This window comes from Bidens hawaiensis, unplaced genomic scaffold, assembly GCF_021521415.1.
Source record: "Bidens hawaiensis isolate Kalapana, Puna unplaced genomic scaffold, B.hawaiensis_p1.1 tig00040581_1, whole genome shotgun sequence".
Classification (NCBI taxonomy): Eukaryota; Viridiplantae; Streptophyta; class Magnoliopsida; order Asterales; family Asteraceae; genus Bidens; species Bidens hawaiensis.
The window spans coordinates 153,475-167,771 of record NW_027497160.1 but is presented as its reverse complement, the minus strand read 5'-3'; the positions used below and the strand labels follow the sequence as shown (position 1 = coordinate 167,771).

At 33.9% G+C, this 14,297-nt stretch overlaps 1 protein-coding gene across 1 annotated transcript; it reads right to left on the bottom strand.

Annotated features, from left to right (window-relative positions):
* Positions 1 to 4,991: 4,991 nt before the first annotated feature.
* LOC143592176 (DExH-box ATP-dependent RNA helicase DExH3-like) lies at positions 4,992 to 13,050 on the bottom strand. The gene is made up of 18 exons (XM_077072151.1): positions 12,952 to 13,050; positions 12,641 to 12,880; positions 12,334 to 12,543; positions 11,063 to 11,158; positions 10,737 to 10,925; positions 10,498 to 10,657; positions 10,290 to 10,420; positions 8,842 to 9,012; positions 8,485 to 8,757; positions 8,216 to 8,410; positions 7,938 to 8,141; positions 7,774 to 7,843; positions 7,530 to 7,678; positions 7,117 to 7,425; positions 6,951 to 7,010; positions 6,718 to 6,870; positions 6,535 to 6,645; positions 4,992 to 5,536 (listed from the first exon to the last, which is right to left on the bottom strand). The coding sequence occupies exons 2-18, from the start codon at positions 12,830 to 12,832 to the stop codon at positions 5,060 to 5,062; spliced, it is 3,150 nt and encodes a 1,049-aa protein (XP_076928266.1). The 5' UTR covers positions 12,833 to 12,880; positions 12,952 to 13,050; the 3' UTR covers positions 4,992 to 5,059.
* Between the last annotated feature and the right edge of the window lie 1,247 nt (positions 13,051 to 14,297).

Here is a 14,297-nt window from a genome sequence, read left to right as displayed (position 1 = left end):
TCATCATCAAAGTCACTCCAAAAATCAATAATAACATGTGAAACCGGAGGTGGGACTTCAACATCCATTTTTGTCTCCGTTACTTGAGTGATCTCCTCATCTGACTGCTCAACATATTCCAAGGATCTCAACCTCTCCATTTCATCTTCTCATCCAGTCTCCTAGAAATTTCTTCTACTTGACGTTGGAGATCTGTAATAATATCCTGGTGATTTTTGAAGATGGTATCATGCTTAACGAACATTTTTTGGGTATCTGTAGCCATGTATTGGACCAACATCTTTTCTATCCTACCCATAGCAGCTACATCCTCATCAGAAAGACTATTAGAAAATTGATCATAACACTGCTCCTGGTTTTGCTGAGGTTGCTGATACGAATTATCAAAATAATACGGAAAAGATCCCTGTGAAAAATTTTGCACCGGCTGCACAGAAGGGTTAGTACGATTATATGGACATGCACGAGTCATATGACAACCAGCGCATCTATAACAAATAAAGCGAGAACCCTTGTATGGACAATCATAGTGTAAATGAGGATCACCACACGTATCACAATTAAGGTTACTATTGTATGGACATTTAATGGTAAAGTGAGGTCCATTACAAATTTCACACATAATTACAAAAATCTAAACAAGCAAAAGACACGAACAATTAGACACCTACGACTCAAAGAAAAAAAATAAACACGTAATTATCTAATTAACTAAAACCCTAAAAACTCAAAAGCAAAAACACAATAGCACGTATATAGCAAGTAAGTCCAATCAAAGCTAGCAACGCAATCGCCAAAAGTCCCAGGCAACGGCGCCAAAAACTTGATGTGCTTGAAGTAGTCAAATAATTATTAACTAAAATTATACTAATCTAGACAGCTAAGTAAGTCCGGATATCGAACCCACGAGACTTTATAAATTACGAAACTAGCAAATTAGACTCAACTACAAGACGCAACTATTTATTAATAATATTTGAGGGGGATTTATTTAACTAATTAATTAAAACTCTAAATACTAATTAACTAATAATTAAAACTTACTAATGATTAACTAATGATTACTTAACTATTAAACTAATAATAAACTAATTAAAACATAACCCTAATTAATATAATAATAATAAAACATAATCATTACCTTAAACTCAATTAATTAATAAACATTTAACCCTAATTACTTTAAACTAATAAACAATTTAGAAAACTTTGATTAATTCAGATGATGAAGATAACTACCTAGGCTAGAATCCCCAATGTTACGGCAATCAATCAAATGAGAAACTTAAGTTATGGAACTGGGATCGTAAAATAGACACTTGACAGAAAACCCGAACAGGACTCTTGACCTTCAAGAAGACACCTATGGATTTCTAACAAGTTTTAAGACTCACCAGTTTTATGAATTAAACTTCCTTACGGTTATTTAATAATTTATGCCTAAGTATCTTTATGACAAAATCCTACCTTACAGCGCGGAAATCAAAGATTGCTAAGAAGACTCAATTGACTTAATAGACTAAGCTGACAATCAAACCTAGACGGACTCCTTACGAAGAACTAAATCTAGCAATCCTGACCAACAAATATCTATCAATAACCTATCACCTGACAACTTTCTAGGTTAGCAGCTCACTTTTATCTATTTACTTAGTTTTATTGTTTCTATGATTTTAATGCATATTAATCATAAACTAGTCAAGAACACACAGTAAATGACCTAACAAAACCCTATCCTATGAAACAATCAACAAGGGTAATGTGAAACAATAAACCTAAGTAAATAAAACCAAGTAATCATACGTATCAATTTTATCAACTTAACAATTTACTTAAAACATAAAATCCATAACGAAAATAATCCCAATCAAAATCAAACCAAACAAAGGTTCATCACAAGCCTAGGCAGTCTAATAAGTTTAGCCTAGCATCTTAAATTCAAAGAAAATAAAATAACTAAGTTTAACAACCAAGCTTATAATTAAAATAATAAATTCAAACCGAATATTAATGATGCTTGGTTGAGTAGGTGTTAAACCAAAACGATCTCGACTCGAACCAACCGCTTTCTTCTCTCTATTTTCTTCTTCTGTCCACCCGCTTTTGTCCACACTTTAAATAATTGATAATTCCCAAGGAAACCCTTCTATTGCTTCCAATTTGCGTTTTTCCTCCCTTCCTCAACTGTGACCCCTTTTGCCTTTAAATCAATAACTGACCTCCTCCAAAAAGTGCTTTGTTTGTGGGCTCATATTTAATTTACGTGGGCTTTCGTTTAATTGCCATTTTATTTCACCTTGAGCCCTACGAAATCACAAATTGGATTAACATTAATTAGCTTTAAATAGAGAAGCAATAGGGATGTGGTCTAACATGGTTCTTTATTTCTTTTACGTTTTTTTTCTTTCTTTATGAATATTAAAATATACTAAGTTTTGAGGGTAATAATTATAATAATTAATATATAGAAATAGTTTTAAAAAGATATATTATCATTACAAGTAGAATTTGTTTTGAATTTTACTCGCTTGTCTTAACTTTAGTAAAAGTACTCATATTTAATTCGTTATCTTTCAAAGCTTTAAAAACATAAATGTGAGTCACTTAAGTAAAAACTTATCTCAAAGTATTTAAAAGTGTAGGAAATATTTATTTAATAATATGTATATTTCAGACCACATCATTACCCTAACGAGACCCGAATCCGTTATAAGCTTCATCCTTAATTTTTTTTCGTTATAATTGTTTAATCCTAATCTAGTTATTAACTCATTAAAAATTGAAAATATTATTGGTGAACCTCGTGGAACTCAACCGCTTCCATTTTAATTTTTTATTATCTCATTCTCATCAATTCCACTCTAAAGTGAGTTTACATACCGCTTTTTCCATCTTTTGTATTTTGTGGGTAGCATGTATACCTTATTAAACTTTACTCAAGTTTTACTTCTACATTTATTCAAAACACGATTCATATGTTTATGTGTGATTATTGTATGCTCTATGATTATGCTTTATGTGCTTAAATATTTATTTTATGTTTGGTGGTTGGTATCTCATCATCATCTATTCTCATCTAATATGATCATACATTTATCCAAGTACATTGATTTCGTATTAATAGGAACGGGTCCACATCTATTTAGTTGTTTACATTTTCATTGAAATTATAATGCTCAGCATTAACATATGAATTGTGTTTTATTTATATATATCTCAACTGAAACTTATGTATTCTCACCAACATTCGAGTTGACAAACTCTATTTTTATACATGATACAGGTACAAGTAATTTACATTGTTCAAGATCGAAGAAATTAGTTTTACCTTAGGATATTACTCAAAATACAAAAGCATGATGTAATTGTTTCTTATTATTAAATTTGTGTATCTGTTTAATGTTAAATAATTATTGTCACTTTAATTAATGTCTTTTGAGTTACTATATAATCAATACGTTACGACTCGGCATGTTCCGCCGCTTTTGGTTGAGGTGTGACAAAATTTTTGTATGTTAATGTTATTTGAGTGTAGTTTTATCACTTTTTATATCTATATATACGATTACAATTATGAAAATTATTTTTTAGACATATCTATTTTTTTTAAATATTTGTAAATTTGTTATTACATAAATTTTACGAATATGTAAACTTGTGAGTTATATATGTAACAAAAAAATTTATATATAAAATATGGTAAAACTAGTCTCAAACAATGTTAATATATAAAATAAATTAAAAAGAATATTTGGTTGTTATGAGTTCCTACAAATTCTTTTTTAAATTCTGAAAGTATACTAACCCTAAATATTAAAGTTTATAAGGGAATAAAACCCTTAATACTACTACAAAAACAATTCCCGGTCGATACTAGTATAACCTTTTTTTACAACAGGACATTATTAGTTAAGAGTGGGTCATATAAACCACTTTAAGTGGTTCCGGTTAGTTATAATAAAATAGCATTCTCATTTCTCAACACTACCTATTTGACATCAAGCAATGATCACAAGACCATAAGATTTCATCCATGTGATAAACTTACACAACTCGCAGGACCATAGAAAACCATCCAGAAGTAAACTTAGACAAAGTTGAATGTCCATAAATTAATCTTTTTTTCCCCTCTTGTTTTAGCTATTCTGATATTTATTTTTATCTTTTACTATTGTCATTACATTATTTATCTATCTATCAATATTAAAACCCTTTAAACTAAATTTTTGAGTATAAGAAAACAAAAATGATAAGACTGGATAGAAGAATAAATAAAAAGAAATTATATACTTAAAAGACATTCTTGATTTAAAATAAAATAAAAGAAAAAAAATTTGTTGATTACATTCTTGAGTTGGATCGGAAGAAAAAGAATTAAAAAAAAATTGTAACCTTACAATTATGTTTTTATAACAACCATGTCACATTAAGATATTGTAAATTAGCAATATTATAATGATTATAAACTTTTCCTTCACAATTAGGTCATATTTGGCTAAAAAATTTTAAAGAAAAAAAGCTCTAGCTTTTCTTTCCATTCTCCTTTTTTTTTTTTAAAAAAAAAAGTAAAAATAAAACTCAAAAGAATGTAAAAAAGAAAAATTAATGTTATTACTATTACCTATCCATATATTTATCTTTTTTTCTTGTTTTTATAGGTAGTCTTGAACTTTTTATTCTTTTATATTGTTCTAATTATATAATTAGTATCTCTAAAAACAATCTCTTATCTTTGGAATAGGGTGTGATCGGTCTGCATTCCCTCGACGCTACTAATAGTCTTCCTATTCGTGAAATTTATACTATGCAAGTGCCAAGAGTTTACAAAGTTCCCTTACATTCACAAAAAGCTTCTTCAATAACCAACCAAAAACTTTTGAAACAACTTACCCAAGTTCTTTTCTTCCATTTGTCAATTTAACCAAGTTCCTTTAGTAAAAGCCAATTCATATGGGAACAAACCGGTCCTCACCGGATCCAAGCCCCCTCACAAACTGCCAGCAAAATCTGGTTCCCTTCTCTCAACTTCATACATACTTTGTCCCATTAAAAGACTATTTTACCCTCGGCTCGAACGAGATTTTGGTCTTCTGCGCGTACTCAAAAGCTTAAGCATGCTTTGGGTTACATCAGGTGGAGAACTATCATCTTCTTGTCTATTTGACCCAGAAGTGTGAGTCAACCAGGCTAACGCCTCAACCGCAGCATCCCTCTCAGCAAGCTGTTTATTTCTTTTCGGTTTTCCTACAAACTGCATCCCTTTGAACTCAACTAATGCTCTAAATTCATTTGTTTTTAGATGCTTTGTTTTGTATTTTGGTGGAGAGTGGCCCGCTCGCATAAGCAAGGTTTGCAGTAAGCTTTTCGGGTTTGCTCCATCCCATGTGAATGTATCTTTATCGTTTGACTCGATTGACTTTTTGCTTTTGCGACCGAATACAAATCTCCCTTCACATTGGTCTCCTGAGACGAGCTCTTGAACCGCAAGCATGAGATACTTGCCTTCTTTGTGGATGTCGACCTTGGGATCTTTAAGCTGCAAGGTGGCAGTTTAAAATCGTTACAGCTAAACTTAACTGACAAAACCAGTTTACAAGTATCATCATCATCATACTCAGTAAATCCCACCAATAGCAAAGCTATGGTAGGGTCTGAGGAGGGTAAGATGTAGACAACCTTACCTCTACCCCATAGGAATAGAGAGGTTGCTTCCGGTGAGACCCCCGGCTCGATAGTAGTTTCGCATCAAGCCTTGGACATAAGGCACATAACACTCAACCATTGGGACACCGGCTGATTGGTGCATGTGCTCTTGTCTTTCGGCCATCAACGCCACCACATGATTAGTGCAATAAGTAAAATAACGTCAAAATTAACCTTCCGCCATCAACGCCACCACATGATGCCTGTTTATAAGCATGCTGGTAAAAATTGTCACTTCTAGTGAAAGCTAATGTATGTGCATTATCAAAAGTAATAGTTGAGGTCTGACCTTTAGGCTTGCAAATGAACCAAACGAACATAAATGGGGCATGCCCATGTTTGTTTGTATAACTTTGACTGAACAAACAATCGAACATGAACAATAAAAGAACAAAGATTCTTGTTCGTATACGTTTGTTAGGAAAATGAGTGTGCTCATGTTCTTTTATGTTCGTTCGTTAATGGTATAAACCAACAGTTCACGGATGTAAACAAACACAAACGAACGAACATAACATAAATGAACATCAATATGTTGTACAAAATAAATTAACAAAACTAAAGTAAATTGTAATTGGTTATATTTTAATTTTATATAACTATAATAAATTGTAAGGGGCCTAAGAATAGTAATGAATATGTAAACGAACAAACACAAACGAAGGTACGCAAACATTCATAAACATAAATGGACGAACAACGAACAAGGCATGCGTACATGTTTGTTCGTTTAACTAAATGAACAAAACGACAGATTCATGTTCGTTTGTATATTATACAAACGGACATAAACGAACTTCCCAACAAACATTCGGTTACTGGCCTACTGACCTTCTTTTGCAAGAGCTGATCAAGTTCTTGTTTGAGGTTGACAAACGATTCCGCCAAACTAGGATCCATGAAAAAATCAATATACCCTCCTAACATTTTCAAGTGTCCAGGCTATAAAAAAGAAAACCAAAATATTAGAACCCTTAGAAGACAGCTAATAATATCTTATGTATATGAAATTACCGAAACACCATTGACTAGACCGCCACCAAAGAGAATTAAAATCGAATCAGATACTCCAGTAGAATCGCGTATAAAGACAGTGTTGACCTTCACTTTTTCCCCAAAGACCAGCCATGGATATGGTATCGACTGGTATCGCGTGTTTACAGAATTCTGAAAGAAGTATCAATTAGCAATAAATAAATAAATAAATAAACTGCAGGCAGAAAGAATCAACTCTGTTTAATACTTACCGCATAGAGCAAAACCTGGCCATCATCCATAGTTTTGAAAGACATCGATGTCTCCCTGTGCTACAGTATACAAAAACTATAATATTAATATTAATATTATATGCAAGGGTTTATCGCCACCCCTGATATTAACTCATAAGAGATTATTTAAAGTGAATAAGTATACCACTACAGATGCAATGCCAGGAAAGAGGCCGGCGCATATAATGGCTCTAACCAATGATTGATTATGGCTCAACCTATTGTTGAGGGTTGCTTCAGGCTCAAGTAACTGGGCATCTTTTAAGATGTAGTGAAACTGATTCCTGAGAGAATGAATAGCTTGAAGTGTTTGTGCAGAAAGAAAATTCCTCCAGCAATACTCATAAGCCGATCCTTCTCGTTCAGCCTCTTTCCATCCTTCATATGCACGCACCAGCGCCATATGATCACTGTAATCCTTTGCAGAAAATCTAGATTTTGCTGTGCTAGCTTGCTGAAACATATGTACACAAATACTATTGTTTATTAAAAACAACATATCAAAGCATAATAACCAAAACAGAATCTTTTATTTTTTAGATATTTTGTTTCACTCACATCTTTCTTCTCATGAGGCAAAAGAAAAGGATCTCGGACACTGAGTCCGGCAACAATCGTAAGAATAGGATCAAAACAGCGAAATAAAGCACCCATTATCAGCATTTTCCCTAACTTTGGATCCAGTGGAAGCATTGCCAGATACTCACCTTTATTTAAGAAATAACAAATCAGACACATTTGAGAATTTGCACGTAAATCTGTACATCTGCTTTCACATCATAATGACCAAATATAAACTAACCAAGATGTGTAAGATTCTCATTCTCATCTAACGCTCCAATCATCTTCAAAAAATCAACCGCGTTTTGAACCTTAAAAGTAATTAGAAGTTATCCCACCGTACTATGATTCATGAGACAGATCTAAACCTAACTAATGGGATATAACTATACAGTTACTACTTACAGCCAATGGCTCTGGCGGCTGTAAAGCAGCTGACAAAAACTCCCCAATACTACCAACCTGCAAACTTTTTATTTGCAAGCAAAGAGAATTCAGGGGAGTTCTTAAAAGCTCGGGAAGCTGATATTCAGAGAAAGCTTGATAAACACATCGTGGATAAAGATGGTAGCATTCTCCTGGTTGCACACGCCCGGCCCTGCCTCTTCTCTAGAATACAAAATTAAAAATAAAGAATTATAACTTTTTGAAGTTATTTAGGTTTAATATCTTTTTTAACTTACTTGTCGAGCAGATGCTTGAGATATCCATGAAGGTAACAGACAAGGAGTATTATTAAGAGCATCATATGTGGTTTCTTTAGCTTTTCCACAGTCAACCACAAAAACAACATCATTGATTGTGATACTTGCTTCTGCCATATTTGTTGCAAGTACTATTTTACGCACATTTGGTGGTGGCTTCTCAAATATGAGTTTCTGCATAAATGATATAAAAGATTGTAATACTGTAATTATTGACAATAATGATGGTACAAGAATTGAAGTGGTACCTGCTCAGAAGTTGCCATGGAACCATGACATGTCAGCAGTTGAACCCTGTTAGGATCTCCAAGTAAAGGATGGGCTTTAAGTTGATTTTTCAAACTATTAATATCATCCCACCCGGTCATAAATACCAGGACAGCACCTGGTCTTTCCTTACGACATATATGACATAAAACTGCTTCAATAAGATTAAACCCAATACTATCGGGTGTCCAGCAAGACAAAGAATCACGTGCCTTCGAGCTATAGTTTTCAAAGCTTGATTGACTCAATGCATCCTGTGAAATAAAAGCAAATGGGTATCAATTGTTTAATAATTGATCACAAAATAATAACTTGTTCACATTAAACTTTAAATTTACCTCAACAAGAAGAGTGAGGTTGTTTTTCCTTTTGCGAGGAACTAACTGCCTTTGTGTCTTCCACAACTTTTCTTGGCCATAATCATCAATTTGGTTGAAAGCAGTCAATTTATATCCAGTGATCTCCAATATATCTTCTAAGAAATGTGCCCTCACTGGGTGAGTGAAGCCCTATATTCAGATGATCGTGTTCAAACAATTAAACGAACAGGGTTTTCTTGTTTGTGTTCATTCGTTAAGAATATGAATGTGTTCGTGTTCTTTTGTAAACACTATAAAAAAACGATTTATTACATAACTACTGAACACAAATGACAGATGAACATAAACAAAAATGAGTTTGGCATGAGATTATTGAAACAAGATTAAACTGTATTGGACATAAAAAGTTGAAATGAACGATTAATGAACCTAAACAGACTTAAACTAACAAACATATATGAATGGAGGTAAACGAACAAACATAAACGGATTTAAATGAACCACAAACATTAATGAATAAACAAGACATGTGTTCATTATCATTTGTTTAAACTTTAAATTTAATCAAATGAACAAAGACTTTTTATCATGTCTCATTCGTAAACGAACTTCCCGCTAAACGATTCACTGAACAATGATTCATTTACAGGCCTAAACCCAAATGATGTTCGTATCATAATATTATGTTCTGAAGAAAACTAGAAAGAAATGACTTCTCTACGAAGTAATAAATAATAATATGGTCAGGGAAAAATTAAGCCTGAAGAAAGGGAACCCTTACAAGCTAAACTTTTAACCAAATTAGATTCAGCATCAAGACTAACATAATACAATGTACTGAAAAACAAACCCTAAATGCAGAAACATGATCTTACAGGAATATGAATCTAAACGATTTATTACATAACTACTGAACACAAATGACAGATGAACATAAACAAAAATGAGTTTGGCATGAGATTATTGAAACAAGATTAAACTGTATTGGACATAAAAAGTTGAAATGAACGATTAATGAACCTAAACAGACTTAAACTAACAAACATATATGAATGGAGGTAAACGAACAAACATAAACGGATTTAAATGAACCACAAACATTAATGAATAAACAAGACATGTGTTCATTATCATTTGTTTAAACTTTAAATTTAATCAAATGAACAAAGACTTTTTATCATGTCTCATTCGTAAACGAACTTCCCGCTAAACGATTCACTGAACAATGATTCATTTACAGGCCTAAACCCAAATGATGTTCGTATCATAATATTATGTTCCGAAGAAAACTAGAAAGAAATGACTTCTCTACGAAGTAATAAATAATAATATGGTCAGGGAAAAATTAAGCCTGAAGAAAGGGAACCCTTACAAGCTAAACTTTTAACCAAATTAGATTCAGCATCAAGACTAACATAATACAATGTACTGAAAAACAAACCCTAAATGCAGAAACATGATCTTACAGGAATATGAATCATTGGTGCTCCGTCAAAGTGATTGGAAAACAGCTCAGCATTTAGTGTAGCACTCATCAGTATCAGTCTCAGGTCCCGGCGACGTGGAAGAAGATCCTTCAATACAATCAATAAGAAATCTGAGAATTAAAGAACAAACAATTGATCATGAAAGCCCAAATATTTAATAAATAAAAAAAGCAAACTAAAACTGCACCTTCATTCATGCCACGCTCATGAATTTCATCAACAAATACATGTGTTACACCATCCAAATTGTGGTCACTCAACAGCCTACGAAGCAAAATACCACTTGTACAGAAAAGCAAATGTGTGTTTTTTCCTTTCATACCCTCTAACCGAACTTTGTACCCAACCTGAAATGATTATCAATGATAATATTAACTTTGTATACGAAGTCCAAACAGGCCTTAAGTGAAGAGTAAAGAAGCTCACTGATTCACCGAGAGGCTCTCCCCGTTCAGTAGAAACTCTGTCTGCAACAGCCATGGCAGAGATTCTTCTTGGCTGTGTACAAAGTATGTTACAAAATGCACCACGGCCAGATTCTATCTCAGACTCCAATATGTATTGTGGCAGTTGAGTGGTCTTTCCACATCCAGTCTCTCCAGAAATTATAATAACCTGTCAAATTAGACTAATCATGTAAGATAGTATTGCATGATTTACATGTCAAATTCAACCTTTTTCAATATGCACATGGCTAATGATTGATAAAAAACAAACCTTTTATCGGTGGATTATATACTAAGAAGACAAACCTGATTCTTTGCAATTGCTTGGAGCAGCCTTTCTCTCTCTTTGAAGGCAGGAAGAGACATGCGTGCCCGTAGCATCTTCTTGCCTTCTGGGGATTCCTGCATATAAATTGAAAACAGAAAATATACAATATAACGCATATTTCCGGCCAGAAATTGAACTTTCACAACCAGTTTTAGGCAAGCACAAAATTATTTTTATCAAGTCCTCTTGAAAAATATGGATCTGTACATTTGTTAAGTGAATACATAACAAGCACAGTATTAATAACATTTGTTAAATAGAATAAAATCAACAATAAAAAGATGATTACAAAAACTTACGGCACAACCACAACTACATGCGTTTTAACATTTTATCATGTATTCATGTCTATGTGTACACTAACGACTTACTAACACATCCACTATCTATGAGCATGCATAACAAAAGGTTGTAATCATTATAACCTGCAAATAATATATACTTAACATTTCCAGATTGCTTTAATCCCTTACAGTAGTGGCCACTCAGTCATGAAGACTAGATTAAATTTTTAACATGAAATCGACTTCCACTTATTATGGCATATTCTGACTTGCAAATAATATTGACCCTTGAGATATAACACGAAAAAGCATACACCAATTATGTACAGTGATACAATAATGTAAGCATACAGGCTCTCTATACTGGTTATGGGGCTTAGACAGGCCTTATTTTTATAATTAATATAACTAAGAAGCTTCTCCTATTTGGTGTTTACTGTTTATAAAAGGTGTGTGTAGTTAGATAGCTAATCCCTTACTTCTGCTTCCTTTCTATCTGAATTCTTGATGAAAGAGGTCTGTCCCCACAGCATTATTTGTGCACTATGATACTCAAATATTTCATACCAGAAGATAAGATAACAATAAAGAGTAAAATAATAATAATAATAATAATAATAACTTGTTTTCAATTTTGTTCAAGCTTTCAGCGAAATAAAATATTAAGAAAATCAAAGGTGTTAACATCAAAAGTAGAGTATAAATTTTGATGATTCAGGTTATGTTAAATCGCTAACTAATCAACGAGTAAAATCGAACACTTTAGCATAAAAGTTTATTTTAACGCATAAAGACCTCCTAAAAAATGATTTAAAAAAAGGAAATTAAAGTAATATAGTTTTGTAATCATACATGAGAAACTAGTTGTGGAGTTGAAACTTTAGGACCAAAAGTACCCAACCAGTCTGACCTGCCCATTTCCCACTGTAAATCAAGTGTATGTAAAATGATTCGAAATGTACTACCTCCCAAGCTCGTTGCATATTACGCATTTGCAAACTCCGTCTCTGAAGTACCCTTTCCATAAGATTCCCATCTAAGAAAGGATTACCATCCTGGTTTGGCTGGTCATCACTCTTGGTAAAAGAAACATGTGGAGAGTTGAATTGCATCCGATCAAGATGCTCCTGCAGCAGAGCCTCCACTCTTGTTTGCAAGCTTAATGGGATAACCACCTAGAGCAGTGAATATCGAAACAGTTTGCTTATGATGATTATTATTATTTGGTTTGAAGATGCATTGGATTAAAAATAAAAAATGTTTTGCTTTTACCTCCCTTTGGGGACGCTTATCATCAAGATCTGGGCGGTAGTTGGGAAGAGGCAGCTTGCTTGCAACCACCACCTTTCCATACATTTGACAGTAAAGTCCCATTGTGTTGGCGAGATTAGATATTTGGTCAAAGTCCCTCTTGTCTCTTTTATCTCTGGAGACAATCTCCGTCTCTTGGTTATGTAACAGCATGCTAAGTTTCCATTTCCACTCATCAATATTGGCCACGGAAGAATGTGCCTGCAAATGCCCTAGAATTACAAATGTTAAATTAATTAATTAATTAATTAACGTAAGATAAGATTAGTTACGGGATGATTTTGGTAATCGCAGTCGTAGTCATCGTCGGAGAACTGATCAACAGCTGTGAAGCTACTAATGGATCGGTGGTTGATTTTTGAAGGAAGAGGAGATTTGGTTCGGATGAAATTGGATGCCAACAGAAGAAACCCTAATCTCCTCCTGGTGTTATTATGCATATTCAACAATAACATTGGGGCATCCAGCGGTGTCACCAACCACAAAACAAGGTGAAAACTCACTATGCCAACCCAAAGGAAAGAAAGGTTTGGTTAACAATGAAAATAACAAGAAATAAAACACAAATGATCATGTGATAAAAAAAATAAATTACTTTCATATCAAAATAGAAAAGAAAAATTACGATGTCTTAACGGAAATGTTGACGGTGGTTGTGGTTAGAGGCAGTAACCATGGGGGATGGGGGTGGGGGCGGTGGTAAGTGTTGGAATATATGGTCGGTTCGGGTCAAGTCAACGCGGACCGACCCGAATATGACCCGGTATGAGTTATACCGAGGGTAACGAACCTTAAGCTCACTTAATCGTCAACTGGTCCGACACAACTAATTGACAAAGTTAGAATGGTGGTCAAGGCTTTTGGTTGGTCAATGGGCTCAATGCCCATTGGGTTTAATATTGATTAAACCCTAATTTTCTTGTTATATATGGTTACTATTCATCATCTTCAAGATCTAACCAACTTACAAAACCGAACCCAAGCCACCATACATAGCAGCCACCACCACTACCCTGCTGGACCACCGCCGGAACACCACACCCTAAGCAGCCATCGTCGCCGCTCAGCCGGCGCCGCTGTGCCGTTTTTCCGGCGAACCCGGTTTCGGCAGCCTCTGTTATTGTTTGTTGTTCTGTTGCTGGCTTACTACTGTTCCGCTGCTGCTGTCCGTTTCTGATTCCCGCCGATCGCCGCTCTCATCCTCTGTGCGCCGCCGCTGCTCCGCCGTTTTATCGTCGGAATCCGCAGCTGCCGCCGTCGCCGAAATAAATCAGATCTCGTGTTGTGTCTTCGTCTAGCATCAGTTTGTTATCCCTCGGTGTTCTTCCCGGTTTTGATAACCGAGGTATAAAAGCATAAACTTTAATCTATGGTTGTGATTTGTTTAATCGTACTCGTATATGTAGTAATCGGATCCGAGTTCGGGTTTCGTTTCTATGGTTCGTTTTATTTGTTTATTATCCGCTGCGTTTTTAGTTCGTTTATATATATATATATATATATATATATATATATATATATATATATATATATATATATATATATATATTGATTAATATCTATGAAAGGAAATACTTACTAAAACGGGTAAAATAGTTTGACCGTTTTTGTTCCGAAC